Genomic DNA, 15,216 nt, shown 5'->3' on the forward strand with positions numbered 1-15,216 from the left:
ATTTTTTCATTTCTTTTTACTTTTTCTTTTCTTTTTTTCTTTTTTCTTTTTTTTCATTAGCAGTTCTGCTTAACTCTTTAGCAAACAAATAAAAGCGGGTTTCGAATAGAAACATTAAAACCAAAAGTCAATAACGGGTTGATTTTAAATATAGGACTGTCACTTCAGCAAGGCCCGCTGTTTTTCTTCGACTTCTTTGAATACATTTGACGAATAATAATATGCCACCTTTTATTCTAGCTGGATAAACTAGAATAATAGATAATAATAATGATAATAATGATAATAATGATGATAATATTAATAATAATAATATATACTGCAGTTTGCATACAAAACTTTGACCCTTTTGTGCATATCACAGGTATATCAAAAGTATATCAAAAATTATGGGATATTTTTTTCGAGTTGTCTATCATTAGGGCTTTCTGAAAAAAAATATCAGGGACGATATCCCATACAATTGTTTGGGAAAGGGTGCGCCATTGGCGAGGGGTGTACTATTGCACTCGTTACTCTCTCTGCACAATTGTAGTGTCACTCCTCGTGATATGTTAGTAGCTATGAAAGTCGGCTTGTTTCTCTCTTGTGCTTCGAGGATTTTTCATCGAGTTCTCCATCTTCTTCCCCATGAAAAAATAAGTAATCTGCCTTGGGTGCGCTTTATTAACACCTACCAACTTCACGACCAAAGTTAGCACATAAAAAGTTCACATAAAACCTATGTACACTTTTACATATAAAAAATAATAATGACAAAGTTTAGCCTATTTATTAACAGTGGATCTCTCTCTCCTTGCCTTTGGAACCATGGTATTTCTAGATGGGTATATCAAAGGACTCTGCGGTCATGAGAGGTGGTTAGTATGAGGCGCAGAAAGGTTGGTCAGTTTACAGTCATGAGAGGTGGTTAGTATGAGGTGTAGACACTGAGGGTGGTCACTGTCGGGGTATCAAGTCGCCAGTGGTTCTTTTACATTACTCTTGCTATAATACATTGGTTAGTGATGATGAAATGTCGAGTAGACGCGACCTGAAATGTAAAGTAGTCATCCGAGCCACTTCTAAATGTAGTGCAGTGTTCTTCTACAATACACTTTCGCTACTACAATTTACAAATTATTTCTGCATGGATCTTTTTCCCTTGGGATCTTGAAACTCCGAGTGATCAAAGTCTGATAGTGTCATCATATCCTCTTGTGGTTTTTGCAGCGTGTGTCCATGTTGACTTGTCATGTTCTTCTGCTTTGGGTTGGTTTGGTTTGAGTGGTATGGAGCACCAGCAGATGAGGGAAGCTTGAGTTGATTTTCGTCGAACACTTTAAATTGACGCCGTAGTTTCCCCTTGATCTAACGTGTCGTACCAAAAATTTTATGAGCATATTTCAATCCAAAAAAAACACAACCACCCACCACCATTTCACACACTATTTTTAGGTTACTTCGCGGCTCATAAAAAATATAAACGGAATCTCGACAGTCGAGCCAGATCATATGATGCATTTGATTAAAAGGTAGAAAGTAGCATATAAATCATTGATCACTTGTATCTAGCATGAAAGGAAAAAACATCAGGGACTCTGATTTTTTTCTGAGTTCCTTTCAGCTAGAGACTGTTGCACGTTGCACGTTGCACGTTGCACGTTGCATGTTGCATGTTGCATGTTGCATGTTGCATGTTGCATGTTGCATGTTGCATGTTGCATGTTGCATGTTGCATGTTGCATGTTGCATGTTGCCTACTAAGCTTTAATGTATTTTATTCATATGTAAATAATGTCAGCGCAGAAAATTCTATACCGGAACGACGTGCAAACAATGTTTAGGAAAATTTCATATTGTTGTGATCTTTCGCTGATTCAGATCGCCCATATCGCATTTCGGGCTTAATTTGATACATGCAACAGCACAGACCCTCACCTACCTTTTTGAAAAAGCTGGAAGATGTTATAAATAGGAAGAAAATACACTTTTTAATAAACCGATATGAAATTTATTTATGAAATTTATTATGTAATATATCTTACCTCTGAGTTTCGTACACAATGAAAAACAAAAATGAGAATCCCCTGAAATGCAAGACAGAGTGTAAAAATTGAGCTACAAAAAGTAATGATACCATACACCTGTACGCACACTAACCTGGAAGGAGTTTAGGATAGTAAATATATATAAACCAGCAATACCAGCTCCCATGATGCACAGCAAACCTACTACCCACGTGATACCAAGTAGAGGAGCCAGGATGATCAGTGCTCTGATGCTGGATCTTAAGGACATAAACAACATAGCTTAGCAACGTTAAATTAAATTTGCATTTAAGTTTGATTACACGTTTATATATTAGAAACACCTTAGGATCGTTGTATGTTCTGTGGTTACATTGTGGTTGTTTATTGCGTTTATTTCCTTGACAACCATAACTAGAATCACGTGGTTACTCTGAAGTAATAAATAGGGAAACACAGGTTGTTAATGAGTCTTCTTATTTAAAGTGCAAATGAACCCTTTGACAATACATTCAGTACTGGTTCTGCATAAAGTAAATAGTTGATTGGTAAAATATTTCTTGATTTGAGTGATGCGTCTTTAAGTTATTAAGGTTTATACTTCCAATATGTTAATGATGATGACGTCAGGTAAGGTATTTGAGTGTTTTTGTTGTAACTAATAATACTAAATGCTGGCCATTTTGAAAATAAAAATTGTAAATAGCTTTCATGTAAACCATGAGTAAAATAATGATGCTTCTTAAATACTGTATCTATGAACCAGTTCGATTTTGTATATTTGATTATACACTCATTAGCATATTGGAAGTATAAACCTTCATAACTTAGAAACGCATCACTCAAATCAAGAAATATTTTACCATTCAACTATTTACTTTATGTAGAATCAGTACTGAAAGTATTGTCGAAGGGTTCATGTGCACTTTAAAAATGATTTATTTCTTTATTTGATTCATTGGAAAAAATGCGTATATCTGTAGCAGGACCTATGAGGAAAATGAAATGTTCAAAATCATGCAATTTGAATCAAGGCGTGACAACATTTATGTCACGTTGCTTCATCACCGACCAGTCATCAGCTGGCCCTCTGTATCCATGTATGGAATTATGCCCTTTTGGTCCTTATGTTCAAAATTATTCACGACATGGTAACCTTCAACTTTTATTTACATTGCCTCACCAACCACCAATCATTGGCGTTTGCCTACTCTGCATCTAAATAAAATAAGAGCCCCTTTCACCCCCTTTTAGAAGTAAGAATTAATTAGACGCCAATGAGGTCGACCGCATAGGCCAGATTATACTTGTTTTATTATCATGGCTTTATAAAACCTCGAAAAATGTTTTGAAAAGCAAGCATACCAGTATCAGGAGAAGCACCGGCGCAATAAACGTCCAGACGAGTTTATTTTCTACTGACAACCAGCAGCTGTAGAATGAAAGAAACATCGACGTATTTATCTTATAAATGATCGATCCAATATAAACATTAAAGATACGTACAATTTGTCATTGACAAAGCTTGGTAATCCACCTGAACCATTTCCCGCGATGCTCAACGAAACAACTATCAGAATTAATGGCAAACCTAAAATCGATGGTAACGATTAAGTTTTGAATTCGATTGTTGTTTTTTAAAGGGGCATAGTCCAGAAAAGTTATTCACTGCAGTGGTGATTGTGCAGTGAAAGTGGTCGATTAAGTATTAGCTTTGGCTGTTATAACACAACGTGGGACAATCACACCGAGCACTAAGCTCCATACTAGGAAAAAAGCCCTAAGATCGAAATTAATTTTTGAGGAAGGAGAAACCCTGATAAGAAATGTAGGTCCAGGGCCGTAGCCACTATGAGGTAAAAGAGGCAGTTGCCTTGGTAAAATGTCACAGATGTCCCTCAAACATCTGGACATCGCATTTTCGCGGGTTTCAATTTCAAAATGTTCCGAGGGTGCATGCCCCCGAACCCCCCTCGTTCCTCCTGACTCCGCCGCTCGTTTGCCTTGATAAACAATTCGGTCTCTCTACGGCCCTCAGGTCGTAGACTCCAGAAGATGGTCGAGGTGGTCGGTTTAGAGGTGGTCGTATTAAGGGATCCATTCGCGGGCAAGTTATCATTCAATACTCACCCCAAGCAAAGCCATAAACCTGTCTCATTTTCAGGTTGGTGTTAAACACTTTGATAACCTGCATGTATAGTTGTATTCCTTCAGCAAACATCCAGCACAAGGCAGACGTGTAGAACAACTGCATCAATGCAGCTACTGATATACACAGGATCTTGAAGAACAAACAAATAAAGAGGAAGTATGTTCGATTGGACTTTGCGAGGACAAAATTAATCACTGGTGATCCATAAAAGTTTGGGACTGAACTTGAGGATCGAACAAAGCGTAGTCCGACAATTGAAACGAGTGAAGGTATTTTAATACATTAAATCATTGAAAGCTGAACATGCATATGAATATGCTGAATAATATGCGCATGCGTATGTGTGTGTGTGGCCTAAGATAGCTGACTATAATATTGGCAAGTTCATAGAGCTAAGCTTTGCTACGGATACCAAAATTGCTCCACAGTCCTATGCACGTTGAGGTCGTTACCATTTCTCTTTTTTAAATTCAAAAAGTCGGAATATATAAATAAATAAAAAACAATTACGATGTAATTAATCGTTAGGATAAGGTAACTATAGATCATACATGGTCAGTTTTTAATTTCTTATCGTTGTGTTGTTGCTTCCTCAGATATGCTTAGATATGTTTCTACTTGGTATTTTTTTTATCAAGCTTACTCGCCTGTGTAACAAGTTATTTTTAGTAACAGATATCAGAGTTACACACTATTGTCTTCAAACATAGTTAATAGAGGGGAATGGTTATGGAACCTATTGTTAATTATATGTCTTTGTTGACTTTTTTCAAGCGTGACCATCCACAATCCTTTGTTTTACCATTGTTGGCAATGGCTGAGTGAACAGACAAAAATCTTTCTTTTGGCTGCTGGCTCAAAATAATTAAAGATTTATAAGAGTTATTTGAATATTCCTTACAACAATCCCATAGACAAAAATTATGTTTACTTATTTTGCAATTTCGGATGAGCATAAATCAAACATTGTTCACGGTCAAGACCGGTTCAACATCAAAAGCGAACAAAGACCTGATAACAATAGGTTTCATAACCATTCCCCTCTATTAACTACTAGTACTCGGGCTTCAAACGTGCAATTGTTGGATTTGGGTCAGCTATTGGTCAGCTACTATACTTTTCCTTGTATTGACCCAAAGGCCTCGACTTGTAATAATAAAGTGTAAAGGCTCTGATACCTGCCATTCTTCTAGTTAAAAATACTTTATTTCTATACTGTGCATGTCTGCACACTGGGGTCGTTGTAAAGTATTTTACTATCGCATTCTGACCAACTTACCAAATGAACTTTTGCAGCAGAACCAAGTAGGAAAAGAACATGAGCGACAGCCAAAACCAACACCAGGTTCATGCGGATCTGTGACTGCTCGGATTTAGAGTCTCTGTTGAAAAGCCGTTGTGTTTACTTAGCGAGAGTAGTTTACCAAACTAAAATACATTGGCAAGTAAAACAATGACTTACGTAAAACGCCAATAAGCGAAAAATGTAAGGATACATCCAACAATGGACAAACTAAGACCAATGTTTGTGAGGACTGTAAGAACTGCATCGTGGTCCTGTGGAACCTTGTGGAGGAAAAGAACCACCATAAATTTAAAAGAAATTACGGTTATTATATGAACACTTTCAAAATATACTGGTCTGTTGACTTGATTGACGTCTGTTCCTCACGTGAGAGAACAGTAATCTTACTTGTTCATCCTTGACTTGCATGAGTACAGCAAAGTGTGTCAGGTGATTTAACATGAACACTCTGCATATTGTTCTGTATACTAGATATATTGAAGTCTAGTGATCACGTGATAGTACGGTAGTCTTACCTGTTCATCCTTGACTTGCATGAGTACGGCAAAGTGTGTCAGGTGATTACATGAACACTCTACATATCGGCCTGTAGACTTCACTAACGTACATCCACCATTCGACCATCCGTTTTGCTTTCTTTCCCTTAAAAATAGGGTTAAACGTTTGCCAAGAGATGATGCAAAATATATTTTGTGCATTTGTTCCAATGTTTTATTTTTAAACTTCTGTAATACTATTTTAAAATTATTAATATCAACTGAATATTTTCTACCTTGTTGAGAAATCCCAGAAGACGCATAGCTTCTTATAATCATTTGATGGCTGGACCTGAAGTGTGGAAATAAAGCTAGAAATCGTGTGCTGGAGAATCCAAAAAACTTCATGTCAACATTGTCTCTTTCAACCAACGTGCAAAACGTTGTCAGTGTGAGGTGTGTCCATTCTTATATAATTGAGTGTTTGCATGATATGCCCTGAACATGGACACGTTAATATTGAAATTGAAAATATTTATACGTTTTTAATATATTATATAGAGGATATTACATGGGCGCGCGGAGATACGAAATTTATCTTAGGGTGTTTTAAAGATCAAGAGATTTTCAATACGAGAAGATAAATTTCGTATCTCCAAGCGCCCATGTAATATTCTGTTTATTATATAATTATCCATAAAATCAACTTAACAAGCTTTTTATTATTATAAAAAGTTTTTATTTATAAACTAATTGCTTAAATACACATGGTAACGATATTTTCGCATGTGAAAATAACATGTTATTTTCACATGTGAAATATCAGTTTTTCGAAAAGGAGAAATATGGGTATTTTATGGATAATTATATGATAAATATACATATTATATATTATATATATTTTTATATTATTGTTTATATATTATTATTGATTTTTAATATTTATTTATGTTCAGTCGTAAATTAGATCTTATTAACCAAGCGGAAGGTCTGTACGGGATAATCTTGACCGAGGTCGGAATGTACAGACCGAGCACAGCGAGGTCTGTACCCGACCGAGGTCAAGATTATCCCGTACAGACCGACCAAGCTCGGTTGATAAGAGTTTTATTATATGACCACTTTTCATGACAAAATGTTTTCGCCGTAAGATTAATATGCGATCGGACCGGTTAATACCGGAGAATCTAGACCAGTCCGCGATGCGATCTATCCAATCAGATTGCTCGATTTGCTAGTGTCTAGGCTCTAAGATTCACGGTCATATAATAATGAATGATTAATACTCGACGGATTTAATTTTTTTTAAAATGACTTTTCAATGTCATGTCACTTTTCTCACTTACTTGTGAGGTGGATAGCTTCAGTGTAACGTTCTTTATCAAGATCTTTGGGTGTGGCTTAACAGAGATTGATAGAATCCTGGATTGGAGCATTAACTGGGGGAAAAGGAAGACACAATTGAGAAAGCAAAAAGAGAATGCATGGTGCTATATTAAAAAACAAAACTAAAAGAAACTATATATTTAACTCAAAAGTCAGTTGCATTAAGTTTATTTTGCATCGACAAAGAGCTAACCTGTTTTCGCTGATCTTGTAAGAGTGCCTTGATATCAAAGTGCCCAGTCGTTTGAAAGACATGCTTACGATAATCGAATCTTAAAAAAAGAATGATGCTAGCTTGAAAAACCCTTAATTTGTATGTACTCCATAATTTATTGTCGTTGTTTTTTGAGAGAATGCTGATGGTTACATTTGGCAACATGACTGCTATTGTTGCGCTTGTTGTTCTATTGTTGCACTTGTTGTTCCATTGTTCTATTATGTTTTGTTGTTGTTGTTGTTGCGGCTGCTGCTGTTTATATAGCTGCTGTTTCTGCTGGTGATATTGTTGAACTGCTCTCTGTTGTCGATGCTGTGGTTGTCGTTAGCGCAGTTTTCGTATGACTGTGAAAAGCTCAGTGCCGTAAGCGTGACGTGCCGTGACCGTGATACTTTTTATAATTTTAAATGGCTGATTTTTTTCACGCGCGATATGATTGGTCTAAAAGTGCCGTCACTGTCACTGTCACTGTCACTGTCACTGTCACTGTCACTGTCACTGTCACTGTCACTGTCACTGTCACTGTCACTGTCACTGTCACTGTCACTGTCACTGTCACTGTCACTGTCACTGTCACTGTCACTGTCACTGTCACTGTCACTGTCACTGTCACTGTCACTGTCACTGTCACTGTCACTGTCACTGTCACTGTCACTGTCACTGCACTGTCACTGTCACTGTCACTGTCACTGTCACTGTCACTGTCACTGTCACTGTCACTGTCACTGTCACTGTCACTGTCACTGTCACTGTCACTGTCACTGTTGTTGCTGGAATTATTATTGTAGTGAAATATCACCACGACTTTACAGTAAATGTCTGTATGCATCAAAGGAAAAATCATACCCTGTTTGAAGTTTTCCCTAAGAAGGTTTATCTCCCTTTCATTAGTAAGGTCGGTTGTTCCAAAGATGTAGTCTTCATCCTGGGAACCAACCTTTCTTGCATTGACAACTAAACAAAATCAAGGAAATAAAAGAATAATGATAAAACACGCCACTAAGCAATAAATTATAATGTGGCTGTTTTCATTGTAGAATGCTTTGCATTTCATTTCTTTCCCCAAATCTTCTGATCAGAATGGTTATAACTAATATTATTATTTTAAGAATATTTTACTAGATATTACAATAAAAAATATCTGCGAACTTCTTACTATAGTTTTCTCCCATGATCGATATCGTACCAGCACTTTTATTAAAGTGATATTCAGCGTATTGTAGAATAAAAGATTCGAGATTTTTGCTCGCAAGAAGCACATCCTCATCTTTCAAGTTGGTCATGGAGGCAGTTGTCTCCATTAACAAGCCGTCCATCATGTTTATGGATTTCTGTGGGAGAAAGAAATTCAAGAACTGCTTATGGCGATTTAATGCGTATTTTCCCATTTTCCTATTACCAGTTTCTCCAAAACTCTACATCATAAGCTGAAAAACGTTTGTCTTCATATGAAGGTCAAGATACTCTTTCCATTTTTGTTGTTCATTTTAATACAACTTTTGATACGTCAAACTAAGGGACACGTGACCTCTTGGTGCAAGTGACGCATTGGTTGAAGTTCTGAATAATATAATTGTATATATGCTAAAGTATGCTGTAATTTGCGCTAACGTGGAATAACAATAGAGTACAAACACTAAAAGTGTGTAACACTTTGCACTATTTAGTAGTAAATAGTGCTAATTAAACAATAGAAAACAATAGCTAGGATTAGCATAATTCAACAGTATTTAGTGGTATTTATGCTGCACACTTATAGTGTTTGTACTCTACCCACTGGCAGTTGAAAATATTTCTTAACTTACGTTCAAAGAATCTGGCTGCTTGAAGTCGAGCTGTGAGATGTTTTGAAGGAAGGAATGAATCTAATAAAGAAAGGACAAACAGCAACGTGTTAATTGTAATGCTTCCTGACGCTCTCCTGATGATTAGAATACTAATTAAAGTAAAATAAAGCCAAGTTCAACGATACCAAAACCGCTGTCTGGTTTATCGTGTATTCTTTAGATCTTGTCAAAGTCGTTGATGATGCTGAGAATGATACACTAAGTGACGCCAGAGATGACATATGATTACTAGTGATAGAAAATTGCCATGATGATAGCGATGATAACGTTGGAGTCATTAAATGTGATAGTGTCTTCTCTTGGTTTGAAGATTTCACATCAGATAAAAACGGCATTGTTTGGCTTGAATATTGTATGTAGAATGTGGATAACGATGATGGCTGTAGATGTACAGTTTTCAGATTCGTAGCTTCACTTGGCATGAATGTAACAGACGCCAGAGATGTCATTTGGTTATCAGTGCTAGAAATGGTCCATGGTAATGACGATGACAATGTTGGAGTTATCAAATTTGAATGGTAGCTTTCTTGCTTTGTGGATTTCGTATCTGATGATGATGATGATTTTTTATAGATTGAATATGGCGATGACGATGATTCCAACGACGAGGTTGATATTGAAGCCATCTTTTGTATTCCTACTGTTGACGAGTAAGCCAGCGTTGAGTTTTCTACTAACAGAAACACATTAAAATATTTAGTTAATGCTTTAGTTATGATATTTAAGTTTAAAACTGTTCTCTCCTGTTAATGGCTTTTGTCCGAGTTCTGCAATTTCCTTCGCTTCGCAAAACCCATGCAATTAAATTCCAACTTGATCTGTCACTTATCTGTGCCCTGATTTAGATTAGCCCAGAGGCTGTTTTAGTGTTCAATAAAATCATAGAATTAAATGCTTAGCTTTAGAAGGAGGGGAAGGGATATCTAAAAAGTTACAACTTACCTCCACCGTCTCGGCTTTTTTCGCAGATAAACTTCAAATAACTAGAGCAATAAGAAGTCTTATAATAGCATACTTGTCGTAGCTCTGTATAATAGCACATACTCCCGAGGAACCTATTTTGACTGTTTTCTTAGCATCAGCTTTAACACCATCCTCCCAATACCATCCGTCACTTGTATTTCTCAGTCCAATGAAAAATTCAGTACTTTGAATGCTCAGTACATTTCGAAAAAAATCTTGTCGATCAAGGCTGGCATTACGTAATGCCGCCGTGATAAGATTTGCACCCTTGTCTATGCAAAATTTCTTTGCATCGGCATATGAATAAGAAGCAACAGAAGGGAAAAAACATCCATATGGAGTGTCCTTCCAGTCAGCGGGACACCCAGCTGACGAGAGCGACGTTGAACCTGTTACGTTAACAACATAAAATCATTTTAAACAACTTAATTAAAATTTGGTTGACGTTAATTTTTTCTAAATCTTGGGTTGATATTTTACGCATTGCTGGTTGTCCCCCCCCCTTCCTGACAGGACAGGAACAATTGAATCTGGTCTAATCCGGCTGCTGGTCTAATCCGGCTGCTGGTCTAATCCGGCTGCTGGTCTAATCCAGCTGCTGGTCTAATCCAGCTGCTGGTCTAATCCGGCTGCTGGTCTAATCCGGCTGACTAACAGGGTCGCAGGGAACCTCTTGACATGGCTGCCGTGACTTGATGGTGCAAAATCTCAATTGTTATAACAATATTAATTATGTATTTGTTACCAGACCCTGACGGGCGACCACATGGTTTTTGTATTGTAGTTTCGTTAGATTATTATTGTTATTTGACACAACACCCGAGTCAATATTTCCTTTTACAGTTCCCTGAGACATCTTGAAAATTAACATCGAAGCGAGAACGGCGAGAACTTTGCAATACTGACAATTAAAGACCTTTTTTAACACCTGGGACACTGATTATTCACATGTCTTTATCATCATTGAAAGGTCTTTGCCAATCTCGCTTCGATGTACAAGCAAGGTTGTCTTTCGAGGCGACGCAGAGAACTGTAAAGGAGACTATTCCTCGACTATTCAGCTGCAGACCAATGCATGAATTTCATTAATTTACTTTTACAGGTTTCAATCAATCAATATATGTATTCATTGCCATTATAGTTGGGCTCTTGAGCCACACGATGGATTTAATAAAAAATTCAACACTCTACCTGATGCAAAAAAGAAGAGAAGAAAGTAGCTTCTTGTTCTCAACATTTCCATGAATTGTCGATTCCAGCTGAAATTTCAAAGCAAAAAAATGCACGTCCCCAACAAAGGGGAATCAAAATTTTAAAAAATTGGATCACAAAAGCTAGGCATTTTTAATAGGGGTATGACTATAGCTATCTTTATAGTTGAAAACGACTTCATTTGAGAATCGAAATGAAACCTCTAGCGCCTGACACGCAAATACGTTGCACCACTCTTGACATGCAATATATGGCTAATGTAAAGTTTTTTGGTATCCCTCTTCCTACAAGCTTTTTTCTACTGGTTTCCGGGTTTTCCAGTCACTTCTTAAAGCCTAGCAAGCTAAATTCCAATTCGATCTTGGAGCCGTGTTCTGACTTGGATCAGCCCAGATGTCGTTTGCTTGTTTCATTCAAATTAATGTTCGATGTGTGACTTAGCAGTGCACTAACTTGATCAGCCAGAGGTTGTTTCAGGATTTGATCTGTGAGTTAGCCGTGCCTGACTTAGATCACAATGGTTGTTCCAGGGTTTGATCAGTGAGTTAGCCGTGGCGTGACGTAGATCAGACCAGAGGTTGCTCAGGGTATATAACAGTTCAGTAGTAACATAGTTACTTTTCACTCTTTAAGAATAAACTAATAACCACGACGACGAGAACTGTTAAAATAGATATTTGCAGTGGCGTCAGCTTGGACGAACAATTATTACAACTCACGCATTAAAGTTTCTAATTGAAGTAACGAATATTTGAAATATCTTGTTATTTCCGAGTGACAGCAAAGAAGTGATGGTCGTGTAGAACCATTTCAAAATCAGTGCCATGTAACATCCATAAAAAAATATCTTAGAAAACAAGATTGATTATTAGAGTTAAAAAAATATAGTCCCATTTATGACGTTAGAAAAATTTCATCAGCAACAATTTCATAAAATTTTTAATAACTGAAGAATAAAATGCCTTCGACTTTAAATAAATTAACTATGTATTTTGATTTTGCATTATATACTCACTTCATCCTTTCAAATTCTGTTAGATGAGAGAAGGATTTTCTTTTTCATGTGATTTGAACTTCAAGACGATCGATCAAAAAAATGAAAACAAACTCAATGTTCCGCTGATTCTAATGAAATAGTTATGTAGTAGCTTTCTTGTCACATGAAAAACAAAAAACTGAAAAGGGCGGTTTCGTATTTGTTTCTGTAGGATTGAGTCAACAAAAGATATATTTTTAATTAAGGAAAGGTCGACACGCGCCCGGAAAGTTTATTACTCTCTGGAACTCTCTAAGACACGAGTTCAATCAAGTTTATTGAAAGCTTTTATTTCATTTTTTACACGTTTTATTTTATGTTTGCATTAGGACACTTTCATGATTCCTAGCATCAGTTGGCTAAATAAACTTCGATTTAAATTTAAAGTTAGTAAAGGCTGACACGTAAGGCAAGAATAAAAGATATATACATATATATATATATAATAGAATAGTGATGGATATAGTAAATAAACTAAGGCATAATAGGGTTTTCACCACAGCGCTGTTTCAAGAGAGCCGTAAGGCTCTCTCTCCTCAGGTGAAGTGATCTTTAATACAAACTTGTCGGTCTTATAGACGAATACATTACAGAAATTTCAAAAGATATTTTGAGGAATGCCGGCATGCAGCTGCCAATTCTTTACGCTTGTTCAAACTGCTCAACTGAGGCTTTGTTATTAGAAAGAAAGTAAGAAAGAAAGAAAGAAAGAAAGGTATATAGTAAAGAATATATATATAAAAAATTAACCCGATTTTCCAGTTATTTTGCAAAATACTAACCTGAAAGGAGTTCAGTATAGTAAATATATATTTCTGCTTTATTATCTTTGATTTGGAGCATTGCACGACATTTAGCGCTTGATAAATAATAGTTCGTTACGTCATCGCGGCCAAATTTCTTCCATTGTTAACCGTACCAAGATAGTCGCACTCGTTTTTATAAACACACTGAAGTTATAGAGCTGTAGGGCACAAGAGAAGCAAGACGAAGAAATGTATCATAGTTTTTAACCTGCTTTTTGATCGAGTGCTCATCGTTTAGCTTATCTAAAAATACTTACAATGTTACTTGTAGCAGCAGAGCCGAGTAGGAAAAGAATATGAGCGACAGTCAAGACGAGCACGAGGTTCAAGCGTATCTATGACTGCTCTGATTGCACATCCCTGATATTAAAAGGAAGAGAGATTTGACGACCTCAGGCTTGAGGGTAAAAACCTAATCTTGATTATAAAACATTTCGAAATTAACTTCAGACGACGCTTCGACGTTCATGACTCGCGTCATTACTCAAGTCAAAAGAAAACACGGATAAATATGAATAATTATAAAATCTGAATACCCAAGGGGGGAAATGATGTGGAATGTCACGTGAATATTTTCAATATTCAGATAATTGTATAAGTTATGCCCCGTCCACACTATGCCGGATAAATTTGAATCCGAATTTTTATTTATTCGGTTAGGCCTACCGTCCACACTAGTGCGGGCGAATCCGAAACAATTCACATGCTCATGCACATGCTCAGATGTGCAATGAAGCGTTTTTGCCACCTCTGATCGAACTAATGTGGACGCCAACATTTTATCCGTTTTCATGTGTGGACGGAAAACCTTTTTTTCGGTTTCGGTGCGAAAGTTAAGTTGCGGATTCAAATTTATCCGGCATAGTGTGGACGAGGCCTTTGCTTTACAAAGACACCAGTGAAATCCCTTGACTTGTGCCTTTAAAAAATGTACGCGTTTAAGTGGCATATTCTAGAATGCACGCCATGTATCCGTGAAACAAAACCAAGGGCGTATTGTCTAATTGCAGCTATTTGGCTGCTATTTTATACTAATAGTGGATATTGATGTAACAGAACATTGGGAAGAAAAGCAAATACCGTTACCCGCCTTTATTTGGTTAATGACTGAGTGAATTATTAGCTATTTTACCATTATTATTTATTGATCTGATCACCAAATTGCAGCTTATTTGCTTTCCTTCTTTCTTTCTTTCTTTTCTTTTTTTTTTTTTTTTTTTTTTTTTTTTTAATTTTTTTTTTTTTTTTTTTTTTTTTTTTTTTTTTTTTTTTTTTTCTTTTTTCTTTTTTTTTCTTTTTATCGTAATAAAAACCTTCTTTTATTTGATGGAATACTGAAAGGTTTATTTATTTATTTATTTATTCATTTTTTGGATTTTAGCCAATTTTAAGATCTGAGAGTAGTAGATCAAGCGCGCGCCGGATTGCCACTTAAATTTGATACATTCTATACTACTCTTCAAACAAAGTAGCGGAAGTTATTTTTTCAACTTTGCCTGATTTTTTTCCTTTACGCCTATAAGGTAAATAATGTATTTATTAGTTCATATAATAGGGAAAGCAAGACTACCATGGTGTGTATTGTATTATCTTTTATTGATTTATTCGTCAAAAACTTACTTATTCTAAGTTGCTCAAAGCAGCTGTAATTCAAAACATTTTTTCTCGCATTAAAAATTATTTAAGATATCTTTTTGTATAATATAATAGCATAGCATAAGAAAATCTTTCTGAAAAACTCCACTGTCTTCATTGTTTCTTAGTCTTAAATAAATATATGAATAAAATTGATGAAGAATGGTAAGT

General features: G+C 36.1%; 1 protein-coding gene across 1 annotated transcript; it reads right to left on the reverse strand.

The window, feature by feature from the left end:
* Window positions 1-1,119: 1,119 nt before the first annotated feature.
* LOC116295192 (adhesion G protein-coupled receptor D1-like) lies at window positions 1,120-7,379 on the reverse strand. The gene is made up of 11 exons (XM_089028719.1): window positions 7,290-7,379; window positions 6,240-6,295; window positions 5,983-6,109; window positions 5,624-5,727; window positions 5,441-5,543; window positions 4,140-4,290; window positions 3,516-3,600; window positions 3,375-3,441; window positions 2,354-2,442; window positions 2,143-2,269; window positions 1,120-1,350 (listed from the first exon to the last, which is right to left on the reverse strand). Exons 1-11 carry the CDS (start codon window positions 7,377-7,379, stop codon window positions 1,120-1,122), a joined length of 1,230 nt encoding a protein of 409 aa, XP_088884845.1.
* Window positions 7,380-15,216: the final 7,837 nt, after the last annotated feature.

Source organism: Actinia tenebrosa, unplaced genomic scaffold (assembly GCF_029948245.1).
Source record: "Actinia tenebrosa isolate PJP-AT-01 unplaced genomic scaffold, QUT_ActTen_1.0 PGA_scaffold13__45_contigs__length_12533684, whole genome shotgun sequence".
NCBI classification, from domain to species: Eukaryota; Metazoa; Cnidaria; class Anthozoa; order Actiniaria; family Actiniidae; genus Actinia; species Actinia tenebrosa.